The 15,007-nt window shown below is 40.3% G+C and overlaps 1 protein-coding gene across 5 annotated transcripts in view; it reads right to left on the bottom strand.

The window, feature by feature from the left end:
• Nucleotides 1–1,240: 1,240 nt before the first annotated feature.
• The window catches only part of TPM4 (tropomyosin 4), a 33,996-nt gene continuing 20,229 nt past the window's right edge, over nt 1,241–15,007 (bottom strand). For 3 of the 5 annotated variants that reach the window (XM_038771926.1, XM_038771928.1, XM_038771930.1), the window contains 7 exons: nt 13,406–13,539; nt 10,746–10,863; nt 9,736–9,806; nt 7,839–7,914; nt 6,559–6,621; nt 6,407–6,476; nt 1,241–1,746 (listed from right to left, as the gene is read on the bottom strand). In XM_038771926.1, coding sequence (XP_038627854.1) covers nt 1,664–1,746; nt 6,407–6,476; nt 6,559–6,621; nt 7,839–7,914; nt 9,736–9,806; nt 10,746–10,863; nt 13,406–13,539 — 615 coding nt within the window. In that variant the 3' untranslated portion in view covers nt 1,241–1,663. Of the gene's footprint in view, nt 1,747–5,027; nt 5,306–6,406; nt 6,477–6,558; nt 6,622–7,838; nt 7,915–9,735; nt 9,807–10,745; nt 10,864–13,405; nt 13,540–15,007 lie in introns of those variants that run through there. The other 2 variants (XM_038771927.1, XM_038771929.1) reach the window with 1 other exon arrangement.

Genomic DNA, 15,007 nt, shown 5'->3' with positions numbered 1-15,007 from the left:
ACACAGTTAGCACTCAGTAAATACGATTGAATGAATGAATGAATGAATGATGTACCATGGCATTTAGTTCTACCGTGTGCCAAGAATCACGTTCAGGCCTCTGCCCACAGTGGATGCTCAATACATGCTGTTGATGAGGAACACCATAGGAGTAGAAACATTCACTTCAGGAAATTGTTCGTTTTAGATTTAGAAACACATTAAAAAACCACCACCACAGAGCTTCATACAAACAACCACTATAAAATTAGTTTATGTAAAAATTTATTAGACCAAAAGCTAGAAAAGGTGATACTATTACATATGATACACTTATAGGAATCTAAATGAAAATAATTGGTTTCATTCATCTTCACATTTTGCAAGTGTATTTCCTGGGTAGTGTAATGCTTAATAAATAGGAATCAGGGACATGAGATTATGATGCTGAAAGTGGGGCAGTTTATAAACAGAACTGTAAACTTGAGGCTCTGATGTTTACCCCACATTTCTTATAATGGGCAATTATTTATCACTGAGCTGTAAACTGAGGAAGCAGAGATTAACAACACCAGCCAGACACGGTGCAGTCTTTCAGAGTCTCCACTTCCAGTTGAATCAGGAATTACTTGGTCATTATTGACTTGGTCCCAAAGTAGGAGTAACAACCCCAAATTAAACTAAATTCTACAGCAGGAAGACTAATGACAATAAGCAAAACCAATTATATTTTCATTGATATTAGAGACAAGCAAAACACCTCCTGATTCTGCTTAATGAAATTAGAACACTTTTCCATCCCTCGATTTCTTTTAACTAGCATCCTAATAACGTAGCTATTTCCAGTATCATTTTTAAGATTATTTAAATTACAGATGGAATGCAGTAAAGTCATTTAACAATCATTTAACCATAACCATGACAGGCTGCCGTACCCTTCCTGTACGTATGTTAGCTGTGCAGGTTTCTGTAAGGAGCAGGCAAATATTTTTCATGATTTGGGAGGAGACTCGGTTTCTACTCAGAGACAGAATGGTAGAATGGTCTTTCGTTAAGCATGAATCGAGAAGATGGCTGGCTTATTTATTTAGCATTCTCATAGTGACATTCACTGGATGTTTGCATTGGATAGTGGAGCATGGACAAAGGCCAACAGGATTAGGTGTTTTATGACTTCGAGATGATCACTGGATAGTCTCCACCCACTTCATGAGATGGTTTTGGCCTTGCTGCATAATTGACCCAGGATGGCCCAGAATACGTGTATTTCTTAGCCATGTTTCATAAATCCACCTAAATGTGACCAGGTACCCCAGCGAACTCTCTCTCTGCCAATGGGGAAAGAATGGTGCTGTTTTACAAACGCTGATAGTTTCCACATTTTTACAGTAACATAATGCCCTCAATCTTGGAGGATTTGTACTATGTTACATACCCCTGCCTACCTAAGAAAGAAATGCAATTTAAGGATAAAAATAAAGCTGACTAGATGCTATTGTGTGCATGTGCAAGAAAGAATTAGATTTAACTGGTGGCCATAGCCTCTCTGATAGCAAATATTTGGTCACATGTTCATAATTCAAAATTTCCAGGAAAAAGAAAATGCAATAATAGAAGACATTTGGTACAAGAGAAGGGAATGACAGAGAGTTCTTCAGTTTCTGTTGAGAGTCTTCCTGTTGGCTTATATACAATTGAGTTCGTTTAATGTTTGATCCAGTGTCTGATGTAATCCCACGTTCTCTTCTTTGGCTTGGGCAAGTTTTTCTGGTGAAGATTAAGAGTGAAAAACAATCAAATAGATTTTTGTTATTCTATTTTTTAACGACCACCGCTTGTAAATCACAGCCACTGTGAGACATGAAAGCATAAAATGTACTTCAACTATTATCTGTAATCATATGTTGCCCTTTCGTTACAGAACTAAGAAGTGATTTCAAACCAATTCCTTTTCAATCCAGCTATGAACCGATTTCACTTTTCTTTCAAGGTTAGTTATTATAAGGAAAATCCATGGGATTTTCATCTGAAATTACAATTCTATTTTCTATGGTTTGCTTTGAAGTGAGAGTCAGAATTTTAATCATTATTCATTTCACTACCTAGATACAGCCATATTTTATTTCACTGTATATATAATTACACTCCATCTCTATTTCAAGCCTGGGAAAATACAATTTTAAAATGTCTTAGTCAAGCAATATCATGTATGAGATTTTTAACTACCTTATGGTCATAAAGTACACTGTATTTTCAGACAGTGCTATGTTCAAATGATTTTTTTAAGAACAGGATTCAATAAAGTAGCAGTTTGGAAAAGATTACAGCTGAGGGATGTAGAAATAATGTAAAGAACACACCTTGTGGAGCACACTATGACATTTCTGAAGCAATTCTCTACTATATTTGTAATTCTAGAATAAATTCCATTTGCTTACAAAGTTTGCTGAGTTCACCCTCTGTTTTAGGCTAGGGACCCCAGGTGAAATAAAGAGTCTGTCCAATCTGATTTGCTTGTACTTTCCCCAGACTTTAGCATAGGGCTTGGCACATAGTAAGTACTTAATAAATACCATCGATATCATTACTATTATTACTGAACAAGATTTTGGAGATACTTTCACTTTACATGCTATGTCTGGTACAGTACTGTATTTTGCTCTTGTTGCTCTGAAATTAAGTTTTGGTGCTTGCTGATGTTTGGCTACTGAATAGCAGCACCCATAAGTATAATTTCCTACTGCTAATTTCGCAAATAAATTCCTATCTAAATGCTTAATAGTGTAGAACAATTGACTATGCATTGTTGTGCAGTTATTTTAAAGGGTGAGCACTTCAGATGTCTGGGAAGATTCTGAGGATAAATCTCCAGGAGCTGCAGAGCTGGTTCTACTTCCCGTCATCAAAAAAAAAAATCATTACGGGGATTAGGTGATACGTTCAAAGATATAGGAGGTAAAAAGACTGTAGCCATTGGAAGGGTGGTTAGAGAAGTAAGAGATTTATTTTGGAGTGTGTGTAGAGGATGATCGGGGAAGTAAAAATGCCTAGTGGGAGAAGGCATAACATTTTGACAAAATCTGCAAAGGGCAAGAGGAGAATTCCTTCTTTGACCTGAATCTACACAGGCAAATCCAACCTCCGGTGTCCGGCTAGAGTTAGCAGGGATTGCTCCGTGCAGACAAGACTAGGATTTTGGGGCGAGACTCCTCTCATCACAACACCCACGTGACTGGCGGATGGTATTTTAGGTTTTTCTACCCACCCCCTCTCCCCAGCTCTTGAGTGGCCTTGGGGCATACCCCGGAGTCCAGGAAGGCTGGTGGTAGGATGGAGGTGAGAAGAAGCCTGGTTTCTTACTGCCCAGATCAGAAGAGACCAGACAAGATAGCTACAGCAGCAGCTACTGTTGTTTCTCTTCTTTACCCCCATGTGAAAAAGTAGGGTGAGAGGCAAGAGCTGTTTTGTTGTTGTTTTTTATAAAGAGCTTTTTTAAAAAATAAAACAAAACAGTGTATTTCCTTTTCCCGCCCTGGCCCATCTAAATAGCAAATTCTTATAAATCCTAAGCAAATAAGAAGAAAAGAATCGGCACCTCTGGGCAGTAGCTGTCAGACAGGTAATCTCCTGGGTGAATCAGGAGCCCTGAGGGGGTAATCTTGGTTGGGGGGGAGATCCCTGTCCACATGATCTAATGATTTTTAGTCATCCCATGGCAAAGTGTGATAGATAGAATTAGTAGTGATTCCTCCTTGGTTTGAAAATGAGGCTGATAATGTTAGCTTCATTAACCAATATAAATTCTGGACTGTTTTCAAGTAGCTGTTTGTTTCGCATTATGTGATTTTGGCCACTAACTATTATCTGCCAGTACTGCTCGTTCCTACTAAATAAAGAGAAATACTAATATTTTGGCTTGCTAAAGCAGCAAAGGGTCGGGAATATTTTTCCATTAAGTTACTGAGCCATGGGCAACAATCTGGATCTATTCAGGAACCAAAGGGAGAAGAAAGTCTCCCAAACACCCCCCACTTTTCTTCCCTTGGTAGCAGCATATTCATTAATTTCTAGTGGGTTTGCTTTCTGGGGCTCTGTGGAGTGATTCATTCATTCAATCGTATTTATTGAGCGCTTAGTGTGTGCAGAGCACTGTACTAAGCGCTTGGGAAGTACAAGTTGGAGTGATGTGGAGAGGTAAGGCTTCAGGGTAATCTAGGGAAGCTGTTTTGCCTTTCCATCATGGTTTCTAAATGGATTAATGTCCAAGTCAACTTTGTAAAATGCCTGGAGAGCCTTAGATGCCAAATTAACAAAAATTATAACAAGATTATAATAAGGAAACTAAAATGAAAAGCGGAGACAAAAATGCCATTGAAAATGTCACTCTTCGTGTAGTTTACGCCTACTTTCTGATCGGTGCGATCGTAACTGCCCAGAACTGTAGAAGCAAAACCATTTGTGGCATAAGCTCGTTGTGGGCAGGGAATGTGTCTGTTTATTGTTGTGTTCTCCTCTCCCAAGTGCTTAGTACATTGCTCTGCACACAGTAAGCGCTCAATAAATACGATGGAATGAATTTCCTTAAAATGACACTACATATGAGGATGCAGCCCCACTAAATTACTGCAATTGGTGGCTTATGTGAAAATGTCTTATTATTTTACTTAAGACCAGCAGCAAGGCTTCAATCCCACTTAAAGAGAAAGCGCTAATTTTCTCTTACTCTGTGAGTTGAGAGAGAAAAGCTGAGCTTCACTTTGAACTAGGTATTGCTAATAAGGTCAGTTCTCCTATAACAGGGAGTGTTCCTCTAAAACCTCATGTTCCCAAAAACATGTTGTAATACATGAGTATTACATACTCATACTGATACTGCATTGCATTCAGTGCGCAATATTCAGAAAGATGCACGTTGTCAGAAGAATATCCCCTAATCCCTTAACTGTGTTTTATCCAAGACACATAATGAAAACACCCATTATGGCAGACCTGACTGAATTTTAAAAATGGTAAATGGACAAAAAGAAAAGAAAAAAGGAAAAAGCATAAAAAACCTAGATTGTTACTTTTATTTCAATAACAGGTTTACAGAAACAGTTGGAGATGAAAGGTACTAGAAAACCAAGAAAATGGAGGCTAAGCTCCTGGCTGGTTAGATCAACAAGAAACCCAGTCACAGTGAGAAGGCAGAATATTACTAGGAAAAAGTGCACCAAAGCAGAAGCAGAAAAAGGAAATGCCCGTTAGAGAGAGGTCATGTCGTTGAGAGCGTGGTCGAGCTCTTCACTGATAGCTTTGTACTTCAGCTTCTGAGCATACAGCTCATCTAGAGATCAGAGGCCATAGTCGGACAGGTTGAGAGTTCACAGGAAGAGGCGCAGGAAACAGAATGAGCGGTTGGGATGGAGTGATAATGGATGAGCGGTGGAAAAAAAGTGGGAAAGAAATGCATAAATGAGTGAAAAAGAACAGATGTTTTCCGTAAGCAAAACTGGAAAAGTTCATGAAAAAACCTCTCCACCATTTGGAGGTGGAGATGAGAGAAATTTACTAGGTATCTAGGGAGGATACGCACCATCTAAGCAAGAGCTTCATGAATTTGAATGGTGTCCCTAAATAAGTAATTTTCTTTGAGAGAGAATGGATGAACCAAATCTGAAGGCCCAAGGCCTGTCCTGGTCTTTTCCACTGACTCTATTTCAGTTGGTAACCTGTCAAGTAGAAGCAGTATGGCCTAGTGGAAAGAGCACGAGCCTGGGAGTCAGAGGATCTGGGTTCTAATCCTGCTTCCGCCACTTATCTGCTATGTGACCTTGGGCAAGTCACTTCACTTCTCTGTGCCTCAGTTCACTCATCAGCAAAACGGGGAGTCAATATCTGTTCTCCCTTTTTCTTAGAATGTGAGCCACATGTTGGACCTGATTATCTTGTATCTACCTCAATTCAACATTCAACATTACAGTATACAGTACTTGGCACAGAATAAGCACTTAACAAATACCACGATTATTAAGTCACCTAGCCTCTATGCACCTCAATTTACCTGTCAGCAAAATGGATAATAATACCCTCTGAGATTATTGATTCAGAGCACTGAGCTCTTTGGCATTACATAAATTCAAAGCAACACTAATTAATCAATTAATTATTGGGAAAAAGTAGGACATATCTACATTTAAACATGAACTCAAACACTGAAATAATTATATAATAGAAAAGCTTTAAGAAAAAAAGGCAAGAGTAAGCCTTGATGTTTATATCTCTAACTTTCAGATGCAAAAGTAACTCCAGATTTTTAGTTTCTCTCACAAAATGCCATCCCTCTGTAGACCACCCTTCAAATCACTACTGAGACTAAATCTAGAAAACAGTATTTTAATTGGTAAAAAGTTTTTTTTCCAAAAGCATCTAAATGGGAATTGCATACCTTCCAGATCATCAATAGTCTTCTCCAGTTTGGCAACTGTTCTTTCTGCAAACTCAGCACGAGTCTCAGCCTAGAAAAGACAAAAAGAATGCTAAACCCTGATACAAGTTCAATCGCTAAAGAAATAATGTCAGTGGGCTCAACAAACTAACCTCTTTGAGTTTGTCAGACAAAAGCTTGATTTCTTCTTCATATTTATCCTCTTTTTCAGAGTACTGTAAAATGAGAACATGGCATTTTAAGAGAAGGGGTAAAACCACAAAAAGATAAAAGTGTAATTTTTTGCACAGAGATAGAAAGAGGCTCCAGAGCTCCTGATTTTCTGAAGTGGTAAAGGAGCAGGACAGAATCATGTCATGTTGGAATGGAAATTCTTCTGCCTGCCACCAAGTGAAAGGAGGAATTTGCCAACTTGTCCTGAGGAGGCTTGCTCTCACCTATATTATAGTAGGCCCGGGGCTTTCCTTGAATAATAATAATAGTAATAATGAGAAGGATATTCTTCTCCTTTTCCTTCTTCTTCTTATTACTACAGGAGTAGTATTTGTTAAGCCCTTAACATTTGTTAAATGACTTGCCCAAGGTCACAGAGCTAACCAGTGGCACAGCCAGGGTTAGAACCCAGATCTCCTGACTCCTAGGTTCATGCTCTTTCCATTATGCCATGCAAGCTGCTTGCATACATATTTTGTGTATGGAGAGAAAACCTATCTAAGGGCAAAAGGGAACTAAAAGGGTTCCTAAGAGATTTTGGCACTAGTATGATCTCTAGTCCCCTTCCCTCCCTTGAGGCTGAGCATTTGAGTAATTCTGTCCAATTCCACATAAATGATATATGTCTGTGGAAACCCACTGTCCTTCCCCCGAGGGATGTGGAGAATGGGGCTCTATGATTCTGCTTTGTACTATCATGTGAAAGACCCATTTTGATTCTCTTTTTATCTTTTCTGGTTAGGAGAATGGTGTGATAACAGATGGAGTTGCACACTGATATGCAAGAGATGGACCAAGAGGAAGCAACAAAGGCAGTTTCAAATTTTAGTGTTATTTTAAGGGCACATCGTGGGGTTCAAATCGTAATTGGAAGTGACAGAATCAAACCAAGGACAACCGACCCTGATATTTCCCCCTTTTCTACTGATTTATTCTCAAATGACAGAGGGCTACCAGTACAAGTTTCACAAATTAGTATTGTTTCTATGTTTTGTTTTCTGGAAGAAGGAGGCTAATGGAATCTTGTCCACATTTTCTAGGCTCATAGACACCTTTGTCCCTAAGGATACGTTGGAATCCCTACGATTAACAATTTGACACTTCACCTGAATATAACTGTTGATGCTCCGATGCATTTTCGATCCTTAACCTATACAATAATATTCCTTTATGAACTAAATCCAAATCAACTACCAGCAAAACCGAGCTAATCACCAACCTTTTCAGACGCAGCCTCAAGGGATTTCAGATTGTTAGTTACATTTTTAAGTTCCTCTTCCAGGTCACCACATTTTCTGCATGAAGATAAGGGCAAATTAGCTGTTGCTGGATCTATATCGAGCGGGGAGGTGGGTTTTTTTTCAACATCTTAAAATACATAACTTGCCAAACTATTTTCTTGATCCAGAGCTCTGCATATTCATTAGTGAACAATTACGCTGTTTTTAATGGATTTCCTCAGCTGGGTTGCCACAAATTTGATCAAAATTGGCACACCACCCTCTAGACTGTAAACTCAATTTGGGCAGGGAATGAGTCTGTTTTGTTTTGTTGTCTGTCTTCCCCTTCTAGACTGTGAGCCCGTTGTTGGGTAGGAACCATCTCTATATATTGCAGATTTGTACTTCCCAAGCGCTTAGTACAGTGCTCTGCACACAGTAAGTGCTCAATAAATACGATGGAATGAATGAATGATTGTTGTATTGTACTCTCCCAAGCTCTTAGTACAGTGCCCTGCACACAGTAAGCGCTCAATATATACAATTCATTCATTCATCCATTCAATTCACTCGTATCTATTGAGTGCTTACTGCGTGCAGAGCACTGTATGGTTGACTGAATGATTAAGCAGTGGCAAGCAGATAGGTATTATGAGGGTTGTACCCAGTGCTCTTAGGCCTCTGCCAAGGTGAGCTAGGAAAGCAGAAATCTGTGATTGATAAATTCTAACTCTGGGACACGGAGGTGGAGAGTGTGTATTTTTTTTCCCAAAAGGTGTAAGCATTTGAGTACAGTCTGAATCTAGAAGGTAATGACCAGACCTTTCGCAAGAGAACTCCAACGAGAGTTATACTAGATGGGTGGGAGGACCAACTCAGAATGAATTCACAAAATAAAATCTCTTCAACCCATTTGAGAACTTTTTGCAGGTTAGGCATTCTGATCGGAGTGCTCCTTTTTTGATGTAGCCCCCTTCTGATACTGCCTCCCGCTCTTTCAGGGATACGTCAAAGTTTGCACTTGGATTTGTACCCTTTATTCACCTCTCCCTTAGCCCCACAGCCCTTATGTACAGAGCCATAATTTATATTAATGTCTTCCTTCCCCTCTAGATGGTAAGCTCGTGGTGGGCAAGGAACGTGTCTATCAACTCTGTTATATTGTACTCCCCCAGGTGCTCAACACAGTGCTCTGCACACAGTAAGCACTCAATAAATACCATTGATTGATTAAGTAGACAGGGCCAACAAAAGAGCAAGGAGCTGCTTTTAATCCCACTGACTCAGTCAACTGATCATGCCCTCAACAGACAATGTATATGGGCAAAATGGAGTCATCCAATGGGTCTTTTTCTCTTAGAGTTGCCGAGATTTCTTGGATGAACCTGGCTTCCATTTCCTAACTCTTTATTCCCTATTTCCCAACCTAAGTAAGAGCAGAGTCAATATGTGGGCTGGGCCACCCAGGGAAAGAACAACAAACAGTTGAATTTGCTAAAATATTGCACTGCCTGGATTCTAATCTCACTAAGTAGGTGGTATTGCACCATTCACCCACAGTGCAGTATTTGGTAACGCAGAGACTAAGATGAGACCACCACTTTTTGTGACCCTGATGACCTCTAGGCTCAGTGAAAGTTAGATTTAGTAGAAGACGGCCTATCAATCAAATCAGTGGTATTTAGTCGGCGCCTACTGAACGTTAAGCAAGACCCACATCTTTTCTACATTCCTTGAAATTGCTAGTGTAGTTGGTGTTCTGCTAAAGGAAAAACAGTATTGAGACCACCCTGAAGGAATGGGTTCTTTGGCTATTAAATGATCTCTTCTTCCCCACACTGCATTCCCCTTTCACCTCTCCCCAGCTATAACAACTCACTGGAAACCATCACTCACAGTTCTGACACCTCAGCCCGCTCTTCTGCACGCTCTAGCTCACCCTCCAGGATGACCAATTTACGAGCCACCTGCAGAGACAGGAAATAACAGTTGAGTTCACACACACCACACCACACACACACATACAAGTCCTCTTTATATGAGTATTTCCTCCCTTCCAAAAGTTCCCATCCCATAATCCCTGCTGAGGCATCAAAGGCTAAAGTGCTACGCAGTAGCTATAATAATAATGATAATAATAATAATGGTGTTTGTTAAGCGCTTACTATGTGCAAAGCACTGTTCTAGCTATCTGTAGGGAAGATCCTGATATAGGGCCTTCTCCTCCCTGAATTTGAAATTCCCCATGCTCCATGCTGACTCATAAATTGGAGCACCAAACTTTGATAACTTTAGGCCTTTGACTTAGATATGCCTTAGAATTGAACAGCTGGCTCCCTGAAGAAGTGAATCCGAAAGCAGGAATGAACAAAATACTAAACAAGAACTTGCTTTAAAAGATGATGATCATGATTATTATTGTTACCTTTGTTAAGTGCTTACTATGTGCGAAGCACTGGTCTAAGCGCTAGGGTAGATACAAGTTAATCAGGTTGGACACAGTTCCTGAATGACATGAGGCTTCACAGCCTAAGAGGGAGTACAATTTAATCCCCACTTTACTGCTGGGGAAGCTGAGGCCCAGAGAAGTTAAGTGACTTTCCCAAGGTCACACAGAAAGCTTTCGGCAGAGCCAGAGTTAGAACCCAAGTCCTGACTGCTGAGCCCGTGCTCCTTCCACTAGGCCACACCGCTTCTCTTAATATTACTAATGGTACTTGTTAAGCACTTACTATGTGCCAAACACCGTTCTGAGCACTGTGGTAGATACGAGTTAATCAGGTTGGACACCGTCCCTATCCCACCTGGGGTTCACACTTGAAGTGGAAGACTGTGAGCCCAAGGGTTCTCAATCAGAATCTTGATTTTCCACCACTCCTGCCCTCCTCACGCTTCCCAGACCTCACCTCCTCATATTTGCGGTCGGCCTCCTCAGCAATGTGCTTAGCTTCTTTCAGCTGCATCTCCTGAATTTCCATTTTCTCTTCATCCTTCATCGCCCGGTTTTCAATCACTTTCATTCCTCTGCAGAGAGCAATGGAATGGAGAGCAATGGTTACTACTGACTTCTTTTTCAGAGTGGAGTCGATTCCAAAAGGACAATACCTCATTACCAAAGGCAGTTAAATAATAATGATAACAATAATGGTATTTGGTAAGCACTTTCTATGTGCCAAGCACTGTTCTAAGCACAGGAGTAGATACAAGGTAATTGGGTTGTCCCCATTTTATAGATGAGGTAACAGGTGCAGAGAAGTTAAGTGGCTTGCCCAACATCACACAGCAGACAAGTGGTAGAGCTGGGATTAGAACCCATGTCCTCTGACTCCCTAGCCCACGCTCTTTTCACTAAGCCTCGCAACTCTCCCACTTTGAAATAAGCAGCCTCCAGTTTAGAGATTAGTACATAATAATAATAATAATGATGATGGCATTTATTAAGCGCTTACTATGTGCAAAGCACTGTTCTAAGCGCTGGGGAGGTTACAAGGTGATCAGGTTGTCCCACGGGGGGCTCACAGTCTTAATCCCCATTTTACAGATGAGGGAACTGGGGCCCAGAGAAGTTAAGTGACTTGCCCAAAGTCACACAACAGACAATGGGCGGAGCTGGGAATTGAACCCATGACCTCTGACTCCAAAGCCCGTGCTCTTTCCACTGAGCCACACTGCTTTGATATAGGTTCTGAGATGTTGGATTTCCAGTGGGGTGCCAAACTAAACCCAGCTAGGAACAATGCAAACTGCAGATTCCTTCCCATTTTCTTCCCAAATCAAGTTACTCAGGAAAGGATCAGGATTCTCAGCTTCCTCTTGCTCATTAATTACCTGCACTTTTTGCCTTCAGGACTGTACCAGGTGCTCTAAAGAGACACAGCTGGATCAATGAGTAACGAGTAAATACACAAATAAATTGATTTCCAACATGGTCTTTGTTTTCCTTTGGGGAGGTGCTATAAGTAAAACTTTACTCCTGTATGGTATGCTTTAGTTGGTAAAGGAGAAACTTTATGTTGGGTGTTTCTCAAGACAGTCAGCCCTGATACAACCCAATTCTTTATCTGAAACTACTGGTTTTGTAAGCATATAAATGTGAAGACTTTAGCTATGGTTTCTATCAGTGAATTTCTAACTCAACGCAATCATATGACAGATAAGCAGGGCAGATTGGCTAATGCAGTACATCCGACATTGTTATCACAAAAGGAATTCAATTAACACTAAAAAGACTTTTTCCTTCTGTGAGTCACATAATTCAGTCTCAGTTACTTAGAGCCAAGCTGGGCAAGAGAAGTATTCAACACAAAGAAATGGTAATTACTTCACACAGTTTGAACCAAACAATAGTTACACTAAGCAGGGCACTTTATTACATGAAATAGTTGTATATTTGAATGGCGAATACTTCTCTGAATATCTTGGCATCAGTTCCCACAGAAAAGACAAAGAAGAGTATCAACATAATAATTTACTCAAAACCTTTTAAAAATTGTACTTGCTTTCTCAACTCACAGTGATGGTTGACAGTTTTGGGCTTAAAAAATTTTTTTTTTATGGTATTTGTTAAGCACTTACTATGTGCCAAACACTGTTCTAAGCACTGGGGTAGATACAAGGTAATCAGGTTGTCCCACGTGAGGCTCACAGTTTTAATCCCCATTTTACAGATAAAGTAACTCAGGCAAAGAGAAGTTTTAACAAAGACAATCAAAAGATACTTGGAGAGGGAAATGAAAGGAAAAGCTAGAACTTTTAAACTAAAATTTGGAGACGACGTCCACTACTACCGATACAGCAAAAATACATTTTTTATGGTATCTGTTAAGCTCTATATGTCAAGCACGGGTCTAAGCGCTGAGGTAGATTCAAGTTAATCGGATTGGAGACGGTCCCTGCCTCCACATGGACTAAGTAGGAGGGCAAACAGGTATTGAATCCCCATTGGCAACTGAGGTGCAAAGAAGTGAAGTGACTTGCCCAAGGTCACACAGCAGGCAAGTGGCGGAGCTGGGATTAGAACCCAGGTCCTCTGGCTCCCAGGCCCGTGCTTCATCCACTAAACCATGCTACTTCCCTAGTCATTTATTTATTGTTATTTAGTCATTTTTACATACATTCATTCATTCAATCGTATTTATTGAGTGCTTACTGTGTGCAGAGCACTGTACTAAGCGCTTGGGAAGTACAAGTTGGCAACATATAGAGACTGTCCCTACCCAACAGTGGGCTCACAGTCTAGAAGGGGGAGACAGACAACAAAACAAAACATATAAACAAAATAAAATAAATAGAATAAATATGTACAAATAAAATAAATAAATAGAGTAATAAATCTGTACAAACATATATACATATATACAGGTGCTGTGGGGAGGGGAAGGAGGTACAGCGGGGGGGATGGGGCCACAGAAATACTGTGCCCTGGACCCGCGAGACCAAAAGGGTCCAAAGTGGGGGCCTACCCCGGCAACCCATGTCCCACCCAGGCCAGGGCGGGGAGAAGCTCCAGTACACCCCCCACTTGTTACAAGTCTCCTGAAATATTTTCTTCATGAACTGAACCTACCTCTCGCTTTCATCTGCCGCCTTCTCTGCCTCCTCCAGCTTCTGCAGGGCTGTGGCCAGCCGTTCTTGAGCACGATCCAACTCCTCTTCAACTAACTGGATACGGCGATTCAGAGCTGCCACATCGCCCTCGGCCTAAGCAAAGTTTACACATACATTCCGGTTAAATTAATGGGCTAGGATCCAATTAAAACGATCTCATCTAAGTAACTCTTTTCAACAAGTTAAGTTTGCACTACTGCAATCCAGCCCAGGAGCTCTGGAGACATGTGAACAGAATGTTCTGTTGGTAGGAATTGTGTTTCCACCAGAACAGAGATATACTCTGGAGAGAACATTTTAACCACCTGTGTATGCACTCTTTACCATCAGAACATGTAATCTTCAAGAAAGAAAAAAATTACCCTCGAATTATGGTTAGAGAAGGGAGAATGAACTATTGAGTTGGCAGGTAGTAGGTTCTGAAGAAAGACGGTTGAACGATAATGGTTTTTATACTTATCTAGCACTAGAACTTTTCCAGTTCTCATTTGTTGCCCATTTCCTAAGCTTTATGCATCCAAATGCCTAAGATAAGGTTTTCCACAACTTTTTTCTACAAAAATGAAACACTGCAATTAATAATCATTACAGGTCATATTGTGGGGTTCCTACATAATTCAGCTTTCTGCTACAAAGGAAAAATCCTTTTGACCTAATTGGGTTATATGGAAGATTGCTCATTGCTTTTGCTGACTGGAAAGTATCTTACTGCAAGGCTCATACATTCCATTTTCTCCAGTGCAACTTCCTCTTCAGAATGTAACAGTGTAATTTTATGTTTGAGGTTTTTAAAATATCCCCTGATTTGCCTGTGAGCTGGCAATGCAAAAGGTAACAATTTTTAAAAAGGATAAATGTGACAGCTACTGATAATAATAGTAATAATAATAGTATTAAGTGCTGGCTAGGTGCCAAACACTGCTAAGCACTAGGGTAGATATAAGATAAAATAAGATACACTCCCTGTCCTACATGGGCTGACAGTCTAATTAATAATGATATGGAATTTCTTAAGTGCTATATTAATCGCTGGCATAGGTACAAGATAATCAGGTTAGACACAGTCCCTGTCCCCCATGGGACTCACAATCTAAATGGGAGGTTAAACAGGTATTGAATCCCCACTTTACAGATGAGGGAACTGAGGCACAGAGAAGTTAAGTGACTTGCCCAAGGTCACATAGCAGACAAGTGGCAGAGCTGAGACTCAAATCCATGTGGGCCAGGGACTTGTGTCTGATCTGATTATCCTGTATCTACCCCAGGACTTAGCACAGTGTTTGGTATTTAGTAAGTGCTTATCACATATTATTATTATTATTTTTATTACTATTATTATTTTGTCACCATAGTCCCTGTCCCACATAGGGCTCAGTTCTTTTGGGTCCAGAATTACAGTTCCTCTGTTTGACACTACTGAGTCTGCAGTATTTTAAGCATATGGTTTTGGTCACCTTAGTAATCAAAAACTTACAGCAATTTAGGGAAGACCAACAGATGTTACTAAAGGGGAAAGAGGACTGAACCATGTGGCTAAAACAGAAAGATGGCATGTGAATAA

This window comes from Tachyglossus aculeatus, chromosome X1 (genome assembly GCF_015852505.1).
Source record: "Tachyglossus aculeatus isolate mTacAcu1 chromosome X1, mTacAcu1.pri, whole genome shotgun sequence".
NCBI lineage: Eukaryota > Metazoa > Chordata > Mammalia > Monotremata > Tachyglossidae > Tachyglossus > Tachyglossus aculeatus.
This window is presented reverse-complemented; position numbering and strand designations above follow the sequence as displayed.